The 18,831-nt window shown below is 44.5% G+C and overlaps 1 protein-coding gene across 1 annotated transcript in view; it reads left to right on the top strand.

The window, feature by feature from the left end:
- The window catches only part of LOC308296603 (neuronal acetylcholine receptor subunit alpha-7-like), a gene marked incomplete at both ends in the record, with an annotated part of 32,107 nt that extends 15,346 nt beyond the window's left edge, over positions 1 to 16,761 (top strand). The window contains 4 exons of the mRNA XM_080739928.1: positions 113 to 199; positions 11,086 to 11,195; positions 13,361 to 13,915; positions 16,522 to 16,761. Of these exons, the coding sequence (XP_080596054.1) occupies positions 113 to 199; positions 11,086 to 11,195; positions 13,361 to 13,915; positions 16,522 to 16,761 (992 nt within the window). The remainder of the gene's footprint in view (positions 1 to 112; positions 200 to 11,085; positions 11,196 to 13,360; positions 13,916 to 16,521) is intronic.
- Positions 16,762 to 18,831: the final 2,070 nt, after the last annotated feature.

Below are 18,831 nucleotides of genomic sequence, written 5' to 3'. Positions count from 1 at the left end.
CCTCCCCCTATGAAGAACATTCATGGGGGGAGCCCCGCAGTGAATACCCAGGGCCCAGAATGTGGTGTGACGCCCCTGCCCTCACCATCTCTGTGTGTCCCATCTCCTACAGGTATTACGGTGCTGCTGTCTCTAACCGTCTTCTCCCTGATGATCGCTGACATCATGCCTGCTACTTCAGACTCCGTTCCACTCATAGGTGAGTGTGTGCAAGCATGCGTGTGAATTAGAGTAGCTAAGATGTGTTACTGGCCAAGACATGGCCCATATCTGTGTGGCTGGTTCAGATAGGGATCTCCATGTGTGGGCATAAAAGATATTGTTGTGATGTCATGGGAACCACTCTTTTTTTTATTTTTTATCCCACGATTTTGTAACCCGTTTTTTCACCCTGTGCCAATTGCCCAAGCTATGTAATCCTGGGCTCTGCTCTCCCTCTGCCGCGCCTGGGGAGACAACGGACTGACCTCATGCTTCCTTCAATGCATGAGTAGTCCAAGTTGTTGCCAGACCCATGAAATGGGTAGGCCTACATAAGCAAATGTCGGTCTGTCTGTCCGGGTTTTCTATATAAAGGGTATATATGATGATGACATGATGATGACATGCCTACAAAAGGCATGATGTCATAAATGATGATGACAGACAGGGGGTCTGGCACAACCAGGTTGACCTGGTCTAGTTTATTTTCACCTGACGGGGGGAATTAGCGCGTGGAAGGAACACGTTATTCCAACCAGTTCCTTTCCCCTCCATCAGGTGCCCCGGCTGGCTAGGGGGAGGCATTTTAGAGACCAGGATTACTGCATGTTTTTGTGAGGGTATCTACCCTAGGAGACACAGGGAGAACATGCAAACTGCACACAGATGGGATGGGAACCACTCTAACAGTGGTTGATGTCATCAATATTAAGCCCATATCTAACAGGACTTCATATGGGAATGCCCTTATACGGAGGAAGACCGCCCATATCTGTGTGGCTGGTTCAGACAGGGATCTCCATGTAAGGGATGTACTTACATGGATATCCATATATGGGTACCAGGGGTCTCCATATATGGGTAACTGGTCCGATATACATCACTGGCCAGATGGCCAAGAAGAACATGTCGCCCTGAGGGGTCTTACTAGTACTATTTTTATATTTAATGAATTACTAGTGAGTAAATGGTTTAGTAAGTAAACCCACAGTCTGGAATATATTATGTAGATACTTACAAATGCAAAAAAGGGATAATACCCACTGACCACAAGGTCTGACCACCCCCCACCACCACAACACAAGCCCAGATTAGATTAGATTCCTGGCCAGCCAGACCATTTGCTACAAGCCACTTTTCTCTCCACGTTTCGTGTCTGTCTCCACAGTACCTCAAAAGAGGTTTTATTTTGTATTATTTTGATCTGGTCTCGGTCTCGACTTTCATTGCCTACACTGGCAGTCAAAGAATCCACTTCAAAATACTTCTCACCACCCCTACCAATTGGGTATGGCAGGGGTATGCAGCTGCCAAAATAAATACTTTCAAATATATGTCCATGAATGTCTCTTTGTCTATCTGTGCTGGTTATTGTCTCCACCCCTCCCATCCTTCAAAACCGCTCTCCAAGCCCCCCCCTTCAATATTGCATTCCCCAGCTAACCCCCCAGCCCCTTACTGCTCTACTGTTTTCATTGAATTTACTCTTAGACTTATTTTATCGTGTTTTTTTCCTACTGTATAGCAGGGACGTGCAGAGAATGTTAGAGAGGCAGGGGCTGACATTGCTAAAAGGTCCTTTTGGTGGAAATATCGAAAACAGCTGACCTCCAAGAGATTGGAGGTGGGCTATTTTCAGATGCGTGACACCACACTGAACTAAGCATAATCAAGTCAATTCTGGAGATGTGGCGTAACGGCATGGATTTCTACACAGAGAGGGTGATTATTTCAACATAAGATGCCACATTCAATTTCAAGAGTTTGGACAAGGTTCAGGTTAATCAAGTATGGCATGGAAAAAGGGGGCATTTGCATTTCCTTTACCATAGTAAAAACTGCATTCATGGTCTGGAGAGGGCACTTTTTACAGACGGATAAAAGGGCACTTTTATATATGTCTATGTGTGCACATGTGTGCCGTATAGGCTATACGGAATGCATTTAAATCAAAGTCCTTTAGAAGAGAGTGTAGTTAGACGTTCGGAAACACCTACTGATCAATCAAGCCTAGCTAGCACTTCTCCCTTGGAGTCACTAACCCAGGGGTGTCGCACCAAATTCTGGGCCCTGGGCACAAGGAGTCACTGTGGGCCCCCCCATGAATGTTCTTCATAGGGGGAGGGGGTTTAACCCATTTAGACCGGGAACGCATTATTACGCATTATTTTGTGCGTTAACTATTGAAAAATGGCAGATCGGTGCCCCGCTGCGAGCTTGTAGATCTGCTATTTTTGACAAATTGTGAGAAAGTCTTTGAAAAACCTATGTTTCCATGTCAGTGGTGCTCAAACCTTTTCATGTGAAGGACCCCCGAAATGATATGTATTTGGCCATGGACCCCATCTCAAAATATTTAGTTCCAGGGACCCCCCCCCCCAGAAGCAAAATTTGAGTTACAAATGTTCGCTTGAAAAATACATAGGCCTATATTCAAAGATTTGCACACATTTTCCACAACTTTTCAAAAATAGCAGATCTACAAGCTTGCAGCACGGCACTCGGTTCCGCACTGTTAGCTTGTAGGCCTACCGTATATCTGCTATTTTTCAATAGCTAAAAAGTATAAAAATAATTCCAGGCCCCTCCACCTTGGGCCCTAGTAACTCAGTCCCCCCCCTTGTGACGCCCCTGCACTCCCCCGGTCTCCGGTAACTCATGTAATTGGCCCACTGGCTTGTCACTTGTCATGATCTGAAATGGCAAATCTTTGAATAGCAGCAGCGCTATAGAGAGAGATCTCTCTCTATAGCGCGCAATGAGGGCCTCTCCAACTCTTTTTCCTGGGCTGAATCAGGGGCCCAGCACGTCCCTGGACGATACAAACATTTCATATCACGATTTTTGATACAAACATTTCATATCACGATTTTTGTCACAAAAGAAATCGCGATTTGCAATATCGCGATAATAAAAATCCATCATCCTGGGGGGGGGGGGGGGGGGGGGGGGGGGGGACATTTGCCCAAAAAAAGCAGACGCGTTGTGAGCTTGTAGATCTGCTATTTTTAGGCAAAGACATATAGAGAGTGAAAAAAAGACTGTATCAAGTATATTATAGAGGGTTTAAGTGGTACCGGATATGCAGCTCAGCAAATAGAAGGTGAATTGATCCCATGCATGACGGAGGACGATATCGCGATAAATTAAATCTCCACGATACGATTATCGTGTTTTTTATCACGATAAACAATAATATCACTTATCGTCCCATCCCTAGAACAGACAGACAGACAGACAGACAGACAGACAGACAGACAGACAGACAGCGCTGTTCAATTTGACACCACAGTTTTAGTCGTAATCTTTTGAATACAATTTTGTTTATTTTGTGTCATATTTTAGTCATTTGTGTTTTCAGATATTCAACCACTTGAACTGTCAATACTTAATAAACTTGACCTTTCATTCTGTACTTAGTCTGCTCCTTTCCCCCTCTGTACCAAACCTCTTGCGCTGCGAGGCGTTGTGACTTGTGAGCTTGTAGATCAGCTATTTTCGGCTAAAGTTCTCAGATGGACACTAGGGTTCAAGTGGTTAATATAAAAAAGGGGAAAAAAAAAACGTTTTGTCACTCAAAGGTTTGGAGGACCCCCTGTAATAACTCTGAGGACCCCCTAGGGGTCCCGGACCCCCTGTTGAAGACCCATGAGCTACAGTGATGGCACGCGTTAGTAAATCATCTGCTGTCTTGTTGTAGGTGCAAAATCAGAGCATAGAAACCATAGAATCAAGGCAAACAGGTGCTTCTTTCTTCATTATTACCCGGCTTGGTTGAATGCTTGATTCGGATTGGTTGAGCGCTGAAATCAGCGGTGAATTATAGGCGTATAATGACCGCTCCGCTCTATAATTCACCGCTGCCTCATCAACGGCTCAGAGCACCTGGCTGCACTGCGTGAATTTAGTGCTGTATCCAACATGTCAGCCATGTAAACAAACACACAGCGTCATTTACAACTAAACGTTGCTCTCAAGAATGTTTTTAGAAACATTTGAGGCGAGAAATAGACAACGCAGTATCAGAAAATGGATTTATTTGATCAGCACTTGCTTGTTTTCCAAGGCGACCGTGTGGAATACTTTCAGCAGTCTGTAAACAAGGAAATACTTTGTTTTGTTTTTAGTTTTGAGTCAAATTATTAATAGTATTTATTAGTCGGTAATAAGTGCTATAAGGTCTTGCTGCTTGGTCATTATGGCTTATATGGACACTTCAGGCTGATAATTTCCCTCGGCTGGCGCCTCTGGGAATTATCAGCCCGTCGTATCCATATAAGCCAAATGACCACGCAGCAAGACCTTACCGCAAACATATCTTATAGTTATCATGATTGATGCTTCTTTTAATGTCAGCCTTCACATTTGAGCACGTCAGCCAAGTGCGCTGGCACGCTATAAGCAAATATTGGCACTTTGCATACTGAATTGAACTGAGACGGTCTGTCGATGTCTGTATTAATAATCCTCAAGAGTGTCCATTAGTTAAATTCAGGAACATTTACATTTGGCCGATAGACTCCTCGTCAATACGTCAGTTTAATCTTGAAATCTTCAGTGGCTGGTATTGATTAATGGCTGTTGCGTTGTTTGACATTTGAGCGTGATGATGAAATATTTGGACCTGTTTTAGACAGTACTGTAATGCCAGGTATTGCAAACTATCCCAAAACAATTGATTAAGTGCCCCCATTGTTTCCCCACATAATTTTATTTGGTTATGTTTGTCTTAAAAGGGTCCATTTAGCAGATGAATATACTTAATACAATTATCAAACCACTTTCGACCTGGTGTCCTCATTTTGGGCATATCTTTACAGTCAATGTTTTCCAAAAAAGAAGCATCAAACTCTCAGAGTAAATAGTTGGGGTATGTGTGCGTGTGCTTGCATATCTCTGTGACCGTGTTTCTGTATTTGATTGATTGAGTATTTTATTAGACAAACATCGGAAGTCCTTGGTATTCAATTCATGGACATAACAAATAGCAAGCAAAAAAAAACAACATTCAAAAATCATCACAGTTATAAAAACACTATACGTATGTACAAGGTTGGGGAAACAAGGGGGTGGGCTAAGGTAAGAGCTATTCACAGCTGCATGTGAGTGTGTGTAACAGTGAGACAGCAACAAGCCTCTAGTGTCTAATGTTCCTATAAGTTGGCCTGGTGTAGAAAAGCTGTCCAGGAACCTGATGGACTGGACCGACCTCGAGGCTGCGGTACTGTTCACCAGACCGTAGCAGCTGAAACAGTCGCAAGCTTCCACTGATGAACTACTGGGCTTTCTGCACCAACCTCTGATGAACTGCTGGGCTGTACGTCTGCACCAACCTCTGCAGTGCTATGCAGCTGAGGGCAGTCTGTGTGTAGAGGTGGAAAGAGTACTGAAAAGTCCTACTCAAAGTTTGTTACTTTCATGAAATACACAAAGTAAGAGTTAACGTACCAGTCCAGGAAATTACTCAAAAGTAAGAGTAAAAAGTAGCCTATTTAAAAACTACACTTTGAGTATAAAAAGAGTACTTTTTATACTTTTTATTTCTTTATTATTTTGTCTTAACTTTTTTACATTAATTACACGGTTACCTAAGCCAGTGGTTCTCAACCTTTTCAGGCCGCGACCCCCAAAATAATCATATTTTAACTGGGGAACCCCCCCACCCTGACGAGCACTAAGAGTTGAGGCATTACATTGTGTACTGTATTACACGGTTCCACAAAGCGTTGTGAGCATGTAGTATTTTCACAATTTCAACCTCTAATATTCGACAATTTGGCCAATGTTATTATGTTTTAGAGGTAATAAAAAGTCCTTAAATTGTCACTTTAGAAATGTGCAGATACCCTCTATACACTTAAACTTTGTGTAGGTCTGTTTACTGTTGAGTGAGAAAACAATGTTGCACACTGGGGACCCAAAATAATTTGGGGACCCCAGAATTCAACGAAATGTCTGGAGGTTTGAGTTTAGAAAAGTACTATTGAAACAGAAAATGTTTAAGAACCCTGCCAAAGTGATGCTTTGTGAGCTTGTAGATCATCCATTTTTTGGCGAATGTTCCCCCACAGCATTATTGGTGGTTATTAGTCAAGTTCCCCCTCAGCAGTCAGCACCCCCGCTAAAAATCTGCTGGCGTGGCGTTGCGCCGTTAGTTCAACACTGATGATGAACTAATGATTTATACAATAATGTGAGAAAAATCAATGCTTCATTACGGCCGCAATGAATACTAAACAACTGAGGTCAAGACATCAATTAAGACAAAAGACAGGACAACATATCGTCGTTCTCTCCAAGTTTCAAATTTGTACGTTCTTTCGCAAAGTAAAGCGCTGCTTCGTCAGACAAGGCCGTTGCACAAAAGTAGTGAAAACAGCCAATCTACAAGCACACAACGCCTCGGCCGATCTACAAGCACAAAACGCCTCGCGGCGCGAGGCGTTGTGTGCTTGTTGATCGGCTGTTTTCACTATAAAGCATTTTGAAAATGATAAATGCAAAACGAACGGTTTTGGACATACAAGGTTTTCACCCCGACAATGGCGGTGTTTGAATCCATAGACCAGTGGTTCTTTTCTGGATCTGGGCCCAAGTGAAAATGGTGCAGCCAGCAGGCCGACACGTTAACTGCTCAGATGGCCGTGTGCATTGTCAGAGCATGTTTATTGCGACCGTCAGGGAGCAGTTTACTATGAAAACCTCCACCGTCCGTCCGTCCGTCCGTCCGTCCGTCCGTCCGTCCGTCCGTCACACGTCACACCTTTGTTTGTGTACGGTGTGATGTCATATATCTTCAGTATGACATCACACCACATGTGTACACAAACCTTTGTGTACGTTGCTGTGGCAACAGTCTGTTGTTGCTGGTCTGTTAGTGTACGTTAGCAACCACCTTAGCAACCATGGTTTTACCCTAGCAACCAACTGTTTACCCTAGCAACCAACTGTTTACCATAGCAACCATGTTTTTTTACCCAAGCAACCAACTGGGCATAAAAGGGATTCTGTTAGGGATCTCCATATATGGGCATAAAAGGGATTCTGTTAGGGATCTCCATATATGGGCATAAAAGGGATTCTGTTAGGGATCTCCATATATGGGCATAAAAGGGATTCTGTTAGCTGTTAGTGATCTCCATATATGGGCATAAAAGGGATGCTGTTAGGGATCAGCGACCAACGGTCGCTTATCTCCCGATTAGGGAGTCTTACTGGTTTTATTAACTCCTTTACTGCTTCGGACGTCCCCCGTTCGCCCCAATTTTGACCCTAGCTCGTTGCCAATACGAACGCTCGTTCTTTTACCTTGTCTGATGACTGTAAGCGGATGAGGGGTAAAAAACATCTCCCGTAATGCTGCTTTCAAATCTCCACCACACGTAAACAATCAATGATGTCCAATTCACTTCCTGGCTGTTCTCTGTGGACCTGATCTAGATTATGCATTTCTATGCTCTGAACGACGGCAAGCGGAGCGGCCCAATTCACATCCATTCTTTGCATAAGTTGCTAAAGTACACATATACTAGGTTCAATAAAAAAAATCGTTTGGAAATAATGAATAGATCAAGTCCTTAAATTGTCACTTGAGAAATGTGCAGATACCCTCTATACAACTTAACCCTTAAGTTCTGTTCGGGTCATTTTGACCCGTTTTACATTTTCATTTGAAAAAAAAAGGTAGAAGTTAAACATTTTTCCACCTGAAACTCACTGGCCTTAACTCATACAGTGCCATCCGGCCACAAGGGGTGCTAGAGTGCCAGAAATGTATCCATAGACCTTCTTTATAGCTTTCGTTGACCCTCCCCCAACTGGCTTGTGTTTTCACTCCAGTCAATGCTGTGGGTGTCGAGAGGAGGAAGCTAGCTGACACGTAGCCAAAATGCTAACCCATTTAGAAGCCCGATCTAAAGCTATTTCAGCCGCAAAAAACTTTCTCTTTGGGTCTGGGGACACAATCCGGAGAAAATCCTGTCTAAAGATGTGATTTATTATTGGAGTGGGCGGCGCGATTCGGCCGTTAGCGCGAATACGGCCCGTGGATGGCCGAGTCTAAGTCCCGGCCAAGGATGGACGTCTAGACCGGGGCTTCGTTGAGGCCTCCGATAAAATAATTCATTTCATTAAATATCCCGGACATGTTCGGGATAGGCACCCTGGAATACGTCGCGCCGCCTACAATGAACATTCGGTGAACATTGGGGGGGGTCTAAACTTTATTTTAAACCATTTTCAATGGAATAAATCGTCGGAGCATCTAGCGTCTCTCGTTGGTGAGCGCTGGGCGAGCCGGGACCACCCACGTTGCTCCAAGCAGCTCGGGGTAAGTAAAATAGCAAATAAAAAATTGTTTTTGATCCCGAATATCCCGAACATGTCCGGGATAGGCACTTAAAGGGTTAAAGATTCTTCTGAGATGAACGTGTAAAAAAAATATTTTTGCACTACACCCATGCTACACCCCCCTCATATTTTTTGAACCTTAAGTGCTGTTCGGGTCATTTTGACCCGGAAGCACAAAATTATGCACAGAAATACACAGTATTGTGCCAAAACACAGACACACAGCCCCCCCCCCCTTCTAACACCCCCCTTCCGAAGCCCCCCTGTCTGATTTTCATTTTTTCCTATAAGCATGAGCAATATTGCCCAGTATTAAATAAAGTAGTTTTTTTACATGAATTCCAGCGAAATAAGTAAAAACGCCTAGCTCGTTCAGTGTTTAATGTGATATAGCAAAGCAGAAATGCAAACATTTACCATATATATGATATGAATTGTTTGGTATTGAGTCAAAGTCAATGTATCATGATGATTTGTTAAGTTAACATTTATATTAGTGTTGTTTTATTTAAACCAAATATCCCACGGGTCAAAATGACCCGAACAGAACGAAGGTGTAGTGAATCTGAACAGAACTTAAGGGTTAAACTTCATGTCGGTTTGTTTACTGTTGAGTGAGAAAACAATGTTGCACATTAAGTTCTGGGGACCCCCCCACAATAATTTGGGGACCCCCCCTGGGTCCCGACCCACAGGTTGAGAACCACTGCCCTAGGGCGCAGCCATTGCTGCAGTGTCAATAGTCACTCTGCTGCTATGCTGGACGGAAGAATTACTGGTTTCCAGTGCCGTATTAAGCCTCCCCAGGGCCCTGGCGCTTCACCAAATCAAAAGGAGTACACTCGCGGCAGTACTAATAAACAATAATAGGCTAATATAATGCATGTCCTTAATGGGCTCCCTGCTTGGGAGAAAGTGCGCTCTCTCACATTCATCGATTCGTATCGTCTCTCTCCATAGCAGCACACTTGGCCAGAGAGAGGGGGGGGGGGGGGGGGGAGTATGTATAGATAAAGAGAGCATGAACCAGAATGAGAGAGAGAGAGAGAGAGAGAGAGAGAGAGAGAGAGAGAGAGAGTGCTGCGTGCTTATCTAACGGCCTCACTCACCATTAGACGTCTCATAGAATAATAGTGCGCCTGTTATTATGTGATTGGAAGGCATTGTAGATTTAATGTCCAGATCCTACCGGTATGTCATTCCTGGTGTTTATAGTTAAGAATGCCAGGTTACTGTTGCGGGTATAGCCGCTGGTGTTCCGCAGGTTTCTGCTCAGTTAACGCCAAGGGCAGAAGAAACTCGCAAACTTTGCAAGACACAGGAACTTCGGGAAGTGTCACAATACCCAGAAAAAATCTGCTTCAAGTAGGATGTGAGGGTTCTAACTAGGGTTCAACCACTTTTTCTAGTCACATCACATGTTCAAATACTGGATTCTGATTGGTTTAAAACAGTGGTAAATGAGACAACTCTAGTGAGTTGGCTCAAAGACCCCGGATGCGTTGTGATGCAAATGTGTTGCACATTTCCAAGATCAATGCGCCTCACAAACAACCAGAGTCGAACACCTTTCCCGACCCAAAACAGAGTAGTTCCTTACCGTGAGCTGATTATTGATAACGTAGGTGTCACTGGTCCGAGGTCGTCCTACGTTTACTAACGTTACTATCGTCATTTTTCGCCGATCTATTCCATTGGATCCAATGCAATCCGCCAACTTTAAAGCCCCTTTTCTCTGAATCTATGCTTTTCTGGAAGCGACCAGCCTCTATTTGCGGCAAAATAGCCAAAAACTGTGCAGCGTTAGCCTAGCTGTAATGGAAGCTAAATCCATGCACCTCAGCAGGAGTTGGCGCCATCTGGTGGTGGCACTAAAAGGGACCTCTTTTAGCTGCAATCTGGGACTATATGCTGTGGCGGAAGTATATGTGTATTCTGAAACAATTAATGATTGTAACTAAAGATCCTAGCAAGTTACAACTGTGTTTTCTTTCATGTATATGGAAAAAGTGGTAGAAAAGCAATTTACCATTCGAGGTCGTGGGTTGTTGGCTGATTTACCACTGCCAACAACAGCCTGGAGGCTGGTGGCACAACCCTGAAAAAGTGGTAAATCAGCCAACAACCCACTCCCTCTCATGGTAAATGGCTTACGTTTGTCATGATTCTGAATCCATTGCAAGCATTTGTTTTGCACAAAAACATTCCTTGGGCTAGAAATGGCCCCAGAAAATGATGGTTTACTGATGAAAAGTGATGAGTCATCACGTTTCACAGTTTTGTGGGCGTTTTCTGTGGATTTGCACGAAATGAGCATTGTCTCCCCTTAAGGCCCGCACTAGTCGAGGCCGTCCTCATAAATACATACACACTCGATCAAATGTTTTCTTGTTTTTCCAATATTTAGGGGCCTACTGGTGTGCAATCATTGCTTTTAACTGTAGATACATTCAGATAAAGCATTTTTGCATTTAATGTTTGTATCTAATCCTCCTCTCCTCTCCTCTCCTCTCCTCTCCTCTCCCGTGTTGCCAGCTCAGTATTTTGCCAGCACCATGATCATAGTGTCCATGTCAGTTGTAGCTACAGTCTTCGTCCTCGGACTCCACCACCACGACCAGAACTCTGGCAACATTCCTCGCTGGGTAAGCTGGTGTGTACGTGCATACCTTTACGTGTGTGTCTGTGTCTTAAGGCCTCATTTACACTGGCTGCCAAATCCAGCCTGATCTGTGCCAGGGAATGTATGGAAGGAAGGGATATCACGTGACAACGGGGTATGCGCCATGTCCGGCCATGACGCTCACCATGGGTGCCAGAACTCGCACCGGAAGTGCGATGAAATACGTGACAGTGAATGGAGCCGGCTGGATCAGCTGAGGTCACCTCATGAACAAACCTGGAATAAACATTAATTATGAACGACTGAGACATTTGTCATATAATCTGTTCAGGAATATAAAAGAAAACATATCAAAGGTATTTTTGCAATCACTTGCTTTTCGATGTGCACAGTACATAGTGAAATAATAATAACAGTAAATAATAATCGTTTCTGTCTCGCAAGATTTGGTTCCCAGACAGGAAACGGTGGATAGTCTCGCGATACTTGGCACGTTTAGAAACATACTTTGTGCTCTTTAGATACTGCTATAAAATGACACAGTGCACACATCGAAAATCAACACAGCAGAAAGAAGTGTGTGACATGTCTTCTTTTATTTTCCTGAGCTGACTATGCTATAAAGCAGGTGTTCCCAAACTTTTTTGTCTCAGGGCACCCCATACATCTTTGTTTTAATCCAAGGCACCCCTATAATTTTCACTCCCAGCACCTTATATTTATAGCATATCGTCGTTGTCGGGTGGAAACCTTGTATGTCCAAAACCGTTCGTTTTTTCATCCATTAAATGATCTTATAGTGAAAACAGCACATCTACAAGCACACAACGCCTCGCATCACTAGTTTTGTGCGACAGTCTTGTAAGATGAAGCAGGGCTTTGCTTTACCAAAAGACGTACACATTTCAAACTTGGAGATACAAGGTTTCTGCCCGACAGTGACAATATTTTAGTGATTATGTTGCGAGGAAAACGTTGAGATAATAGCCATTTTGGTTAGAACTGACTGAAAATAAAGTTTAGAATGATACTAAATATTTTTTCAAGTGTCCAAATAAATTCCAAATATTATCAAATGATCTCGCGGCACCCCAGGACTGCCGTCGCGGCACCCCAGGGTGCCCCGTCACCCACTTTGAAAACCCCTGCTATAAAGGTCTCAATTGTTCAGAAACAGTGTTTATTCATGAGCTGCTCCTAGGCTGCTCCACAGTCTTCCACTGACTCCAGTGCATTCTACCAAACTTCCACTGACTCCAGTGCATTCTACCAAACTTCCACTGACTCCAGTACATTCTACCAAACTTCCACTGACTCCAGTACATTCTACCAAACTTCCACTGACTCCAGTGCATTCTACTGAGCTTCCAGCTGCAGTTTGGCACCCATGGTTCGACCAATCTGCCGGTTGGAATTGCGACATAGCAAAAATGACGTTGGTGTCTTTACCTCCTATTTACCTTGATCTGTGTCACATCCAGATTGGAATGTGATTGGTTTAAATGGTCACATGGTCACATGGAACAAATGAGATTGCAATCTGGATGTGACACAGATCTGATTCAGGCTGGATTTGGCTGCCAGTGTAAATGGGGCCTTAAATGTCCCCACTAGTAGAATATTAGAAATAGACACCATGGTCGTGAAGAGAAATTATTGTTTCATAATGGTCTGTATTGGGTTCAAGGTTGTTATAGTTGATGAAAACTAACAGAAACTAAACTAACTAAAATTAGAAATATATATATATATTTTCGTTAACTGAAAATGCCCTTATTTTTTCTCGTTACATACACACACACACACACACACACACACGTGTCCATGTGTTATTATCTGCTCACCGGGAGCCAAAATATGTACAACTAGACCGCTTTGAAGACTTTTAGCCGAGGAAAAAACACCTTGTGGAAATGGCAAAAAAACGTATTAGTAACATTGCTGTCCTAAACTTCCAATGTCCTCACATGTATTAATAATACAAACGTGTGTGTGTGTGTGTGTGTGTGTGTGTGTGTGTGTGTGTGTGTGCGTGCGTGCGTGCGTGCGTGCGTGCGTGCGTGCGTGCGCGCGCGTGCGTGCGTGCGTGCGTGCGTGCGTGCGTGTGTGCGTGCGTGCGTGCGTGCGTGTGTGCGTGTGCGCGCGTGCGTGCGTGTGTGCGTGTGTGTGTGTGTGCGTGCGCGCCAGGTCCAGCTGGTCCTCCTCCACTGGGTCCCCCTCTTCCTCCGCATGAAGCGGCCCGACCGGCCGCGGCCCCCTGCCTCGGACGCCCCGCCGGGGGGAGGCGCCGGCGGGGCCCCGCACGTGGTCTCCCCCGCCTCCTCCTCCTCCCGCGACACCACCAACGCCTCCTCCATCGTCAACACCACCTCCTCCCTGAGCCTCCTGCCCCAGCTACGCCCCCCCGGCAACAACCTCCACCAACACCACCACGACCACCTCCTCCAACAGGAGCCGCCGCAGCTCAACGGCCACCTCCCCACGTCCTGCCAGGGCGACGGGTGGAGGAGCCACAACCCCGCCGCCAAGAGCCTCCCCGCCGCCGTCACCTCCTACTCCTCCTCCTCCGTCAGAAGTCCTCCTCCGACTCCCCTCTCCCCTCCCGACCTCCACCCGCCGAACTCGGCCGCCCGCGCCGCCTCCCCCGAAGAGCAAGGGGTGCTGGGAGCACCAGCGACAGAGGCGGGCGTTGGTGGTGGTCCGGTGCCGGCCACTGCCGGGGACGGTGGCGGCCTCCTCCAGGTAGGGGTGGGCGATATGATGATATACATATCGCTGAGACCAGGGCAGGAATTTCATGGAGGCCACGAAGGCCATGGCCGTCGTTGCCCCTCAGTTTGGCCTTGTGCCCCTCAAACCAATGGCATCACCTGACTGAGGCCACAGTGGCCTTCATGCCCCAGTTGACTGTACCACTTTCGCCTCTGTCTCTTTCAGGTCAATATTTTAATTGGTGCAGGGCTGAGCATGGATCACATTGTAAATACCATAATTTATCTATTTCACTGCAGATTAGGTTATCATCCCTAACCCTTAAATTCAACAAATTGTTTCAATGGACTAAAATATATATATTTTTTGATGTCCTTCCTTCCCTGGCATTTGGCCTTTGTGCCCTCAAAAAATGGACAACACCAAAGGTCAAGTGGCCACGCCCCTAAAATGACAAAATTACAGGCCTGGTTGAGACAATACAATGTCTCCACGATATGTCTTTTCAGAGATATCGTATATATCGTGATCAGAGGTTGCGCTAGGATTTTTAACAGCCGGTCACCGTGACCGGCATGATTAAAATTTATCGGACATCTGATAAAAATACCGGACATAATAATTTTAATGCATGGATGACAAGCAGGTGCAAAAACATAGCCAATAACAACAGTTTAAGTCCTGCTGTATAGTTGGGACTGAACTAATTGAATGTAAAGGAGTAGTAGGCTGTACAAAAAACATACAGCTTCCGAAGCTGTATGTTTTGATGATGATCGATCATCTTGCATAAGGAAATTAATTATATTGGACGACTCACGCAGGCTGTGTGTTTGCACAGATACTGCATGGTTTCATAACAAGTTGTTTCTGTTCTGCATCATATTTCAGGCCAACACATAATAATGTACAGAATAATGAGAAATAGTCTGAAAGTGGGGTCTGCGCAATGTTTCATAGGTTGATAGATTAATCTGGCCAGAAAGGAATCAATTATAGACTACTCACTAGTATGGTCGAGTGGTCACGATCATCCTGCATCTCTGTTATGCAACTTTGGGAAGGTTGAAAAGGCTTTGGTGGTGATCTTGTACAGTTTCCATAACATCTCCTCATAAAGAACTTCAATCGAGTGTATAAAGTTTGTTTTATATGGGTTGTAGTTGTCCTGCGTGCCTTCAATAATTCCCATGGGTTCACAGTGCGCATTGCAAAATGACGCTGAAATGGACTGCTGTCTTCTCTCTCCCCCAGCGCCCCGTTCGCAAATTAATGTTTAGGCTAAACAGTTCTGATAATACAACTTATTTTTGACTGTCCATTCATGTACTATAACTTAAACTGCGCGCTCATATTCCAAAACCAAGGCAGCTCATAGAGAGCATAGCGACAACATAACAAACCGACAACTAGGCCTACCCAGCAACAACTATCATTTCCTGTCTTACCTTCACAATAAAGTGTCTCCCGTTTACCTCCCAATGCAGCTTATTTCACACAGGTTATTATTAACAGGAAAAAGTGTAGCTTAACCCGTGTGTGTTTGTGCAACCAGACGTGCATGTGAGAGAGAGTGAGAGAGAGAGACATTGAGAAAGAGAGAGAGAGAGAGAGAGAGAGAGATTTGCGGTGAACTGCCGTGTCATTTTCAATCGGTCCTTATGTCCGATGAGGTTTATATTTTCCGGTCTTTGTCATTATAAATCGGTCAAATCCGGCAATTTCCGGTCTAACGTAATCTCTGATCGTGATACAATGAGGGATCCTTCTGAAAAATCCTGTTGAATTGTTAATACATGCGTCACAGAATTCATTTAAACCTGCATTTTGGTCCAAATCAGTAGTTCTCAAACTTTAAAATGTCAACGTCTCCCCTTAAAGCTGTACTGTGGAAGCTGCTCAACTAGTGGTCAGTAGCGGTATTGCTTTTTTCGGCCGGAGTCGCCGCGCGCGGACCCCCGCGGCCGTCGCGAGCACCTCCGCCTCGCCGATACGATTCCGTAGAGCCGTCTCCCATCATTTTTAGACCAGGATTGAGGGAGTAGCAAGCAAGATTCCTTCACCAATGTAAACACAGTTGCTGAGGGAAGCTACTTCCTTTAGAGACAGCAAGACTCGCTGTGATTGGCCGGTGGTGTATGATCGGCGCTGTGATTGGCCGGTAGTGTATCATGTGGGAGATGACATCATTTTGCCGGGAAATTCTCCCCCCCTCACAACTCATAGAAAACATATAAAGAGAAGGCTTCAGAAGCTGAAAATAACAGAGTGGGGGATCTAAAACGTTAGCGATTTAACAGTTAGGACAATTTTAAGATTTGTTTTATAAAAAAAGTTACATGGTATAACTTTAACTCGGAAGGGTCCATTTGGACTTGTAAGGGTCAATTTAGTCCCTGGACCCCACTTTGAGGACCACTGGTCTAAATGGTCTGTTACTCCTTTTTTACTTTTTTTTTTTTTTTTACGTTTTTGTTACCTTGTAGGTAGTTCTACTGTTAAGTAACTTGAAAAAGAACCATAAAAATCAACATGAAAAAGAATCGTGATAAGATTGTGTATCATGATAGAGCTTGGAAGTATATCGTGATATTCTATTTTTTTTTTTTTCATATGGCCCACCCCTCTACCTCCAGGAGAGCCCCGGGGCGGAGGAGATGCAGATGAAGGCGCTGCTGGAGGAGGTGCGCTACATGGTGGAGCGCGCGCGGGAGCAGGAGCGGCGGCTGAGTGTGGAGGAGGACTGGCGCTTCGCGGCGGCCGTGCTGGACCGCCTCTGCCTGCTGGGCTTCGGCGTGTTCAACATCGTCTGCACCATCGCCATCCTGGCCGCCGCGCCCAACTTCGGAGAGTCGCTCTCCAAGGACTTCATCTGAGACCGCCTACCCGGGGGTCTTACACCTCATCCACACTGCAAGTGAGCGAGCGACACAACGCGATGTCCCGCGAAATACCGTCCGCATATGGAGCGTCGGCCATTGCATTGCGTTGTAGCCTGAACCAATCAAATAAATTAATAATAATATAAAGTGTTTGGGGGGCGGGACATGGCCATTTACCTCTATGGACGTCGCCGCAAAACATCGCTCAAATAGGCTCCGCGAGCAAAAACAGGAGGGGTGGACGACGTTCGCGGCACGACGCGTTGTCGCTCGCGGTAGGTCAGGACGCCCTCATTGAAACAAATGTATTTTAATGAGATTTCATCGCTCATGTCGCGTCGCATCGCGGGCAGTGCAGATGAGCTGTTAAGGGGGATGTGGAAGGTGAGGTTGCACATCTTTTGTTGGAAAAAATGAAAGGTCTATCTTTCCAATTAAGTCAGTGTTATATATATTTTTTTAAAAGCTTATAGCCTGTGAATGCGTTTTATTTGTTTTGGTTTAAAAAAAATATTTAGGTTTTGACAATGCATATAGGCTATTTTGCTTCCATTTACAAATGTGAAACACTTTTCGGTAGCTTTTACCACGTTGATAAGAACAGTGAAACCGAATAAATCACAGCGTTGTGAATGTATTTTCTAGTAAATATTCCCATTCGAGCCGACCAATGTATTCATAAATATGCTTTATTTAAACTTTGAAATTGCGCAGTAATTCAAGTGTTTGGGGTGCCAAAAAGTTTTCCCCATAAAATGGCGGAAAAACGTTTCTGAACCTGTTCTAAAGGTCTTTGCACACTGCTGTTTTTTGGGCCGAATATTGGAGCGAATTTCGGAGCGCGTAAATAAAAAAATCAACCTTAAGTTATGTCAATCACATTTGCACACTGACACCCGTTTCATATTTATTTTCGGACCAGGGTTGATTTATTTCCCGATTTTCGCAGCTGTCGCCACTGGGTCCCTTGCTCTCCTCTCTCTCTCCTATCTCTCTCTAACCTGACTCCGCCAGATGATGGCAGCAGTGCGTACCGCCATGCGCAAACATCTGGGACTGTTCAAAGACAGTGGATAATGCCGTAAAGTCCCAGTCCGGACCAATCAGCGGCAGCTACAGGTGGGCTCTGAGCGGCTCTGAGCCAACAGAAATGTTGAGTGGTTGGAGTTGGCACTCCCAGACTGTGATAGACAGACGGCCCCATCCAATCACCTGCTAAAGAACTTGAAAAAATAGCCCGCCCCTTACATCGGTTTTACCCACGCGAATCCAGATGGTAAAAGTAGGGCAGGTTAATCAGGTTAATCTCTCTGAAAAACGGTTTTGTGGATTTCAGATTTCCAAAATGAAAAAACGCAGCAGTGTGCAACCATGGCTTAACCACATGAACCCTGTAGCAACAGACAGTACATGATTTCAGTCAGATTTTCACTGTCTGTAAACAACAACCTCGCACATTAAACATACAGTAGCCTGCAGTAAACAGTAGGGGTGTAACTATACATTTAACAGCGATATGATACGCATCACGATACGATACATGGACGATATTCGTTCATTCATGGCGATACGATACGATTCGATTCAATGATTTAAAATCGATATAGTAACTATTTAGCAAAGACATTAAATCTGTGTAAAACATAAAAAAATCTATTGTTATGGAAGCAAACTCTGTGATTCTCTAGCAAATACATGGACATTATATTTCAACACATATGGACAAACCCACCATGATATGAACACAGAGATTACACACAATTATCGATAGACCAAGAGTAGCTATATGGAATGGAAAAGTAATTAGACCCCTCTTTTTCATTTTCCCTCATAAAATTGCAGAGGCACAAACACTTAATTTCCATACAATCAATTATTTGCATTGCAAAACAATTCGATACCGATTTAAAACGATACGATACAAAGCCAAAACGGTACGATGTTTTGCTTTTGCGAACGATACAGTAGATCATTGCAAATTAAATCGATTTTTCGATTCAGTTACTATATCGTTACACCCCTAGTATACAGTCTTTGGTGTGTGAAACACGGGGTCTTTCTTCA

This window comes from Nannobrachium achirus (assembly GCF_963921795.1).
Source record: "Nannobrachium achirus genome assembly, chromosome: 2".
Taxonomy (NCBI): domain Eukaryota; kingdom Metazoa; phylum Chordata; class Actinopteri; order Myctophiformes; family Myctophidae; genus Nannobrachium; species Nannobrachium achirus.
The sequence above is the reverse complement of the archived record's forward strand: the minus strand, read 5'-3'. Positions and strand labels throughout refer to the sequence as shown.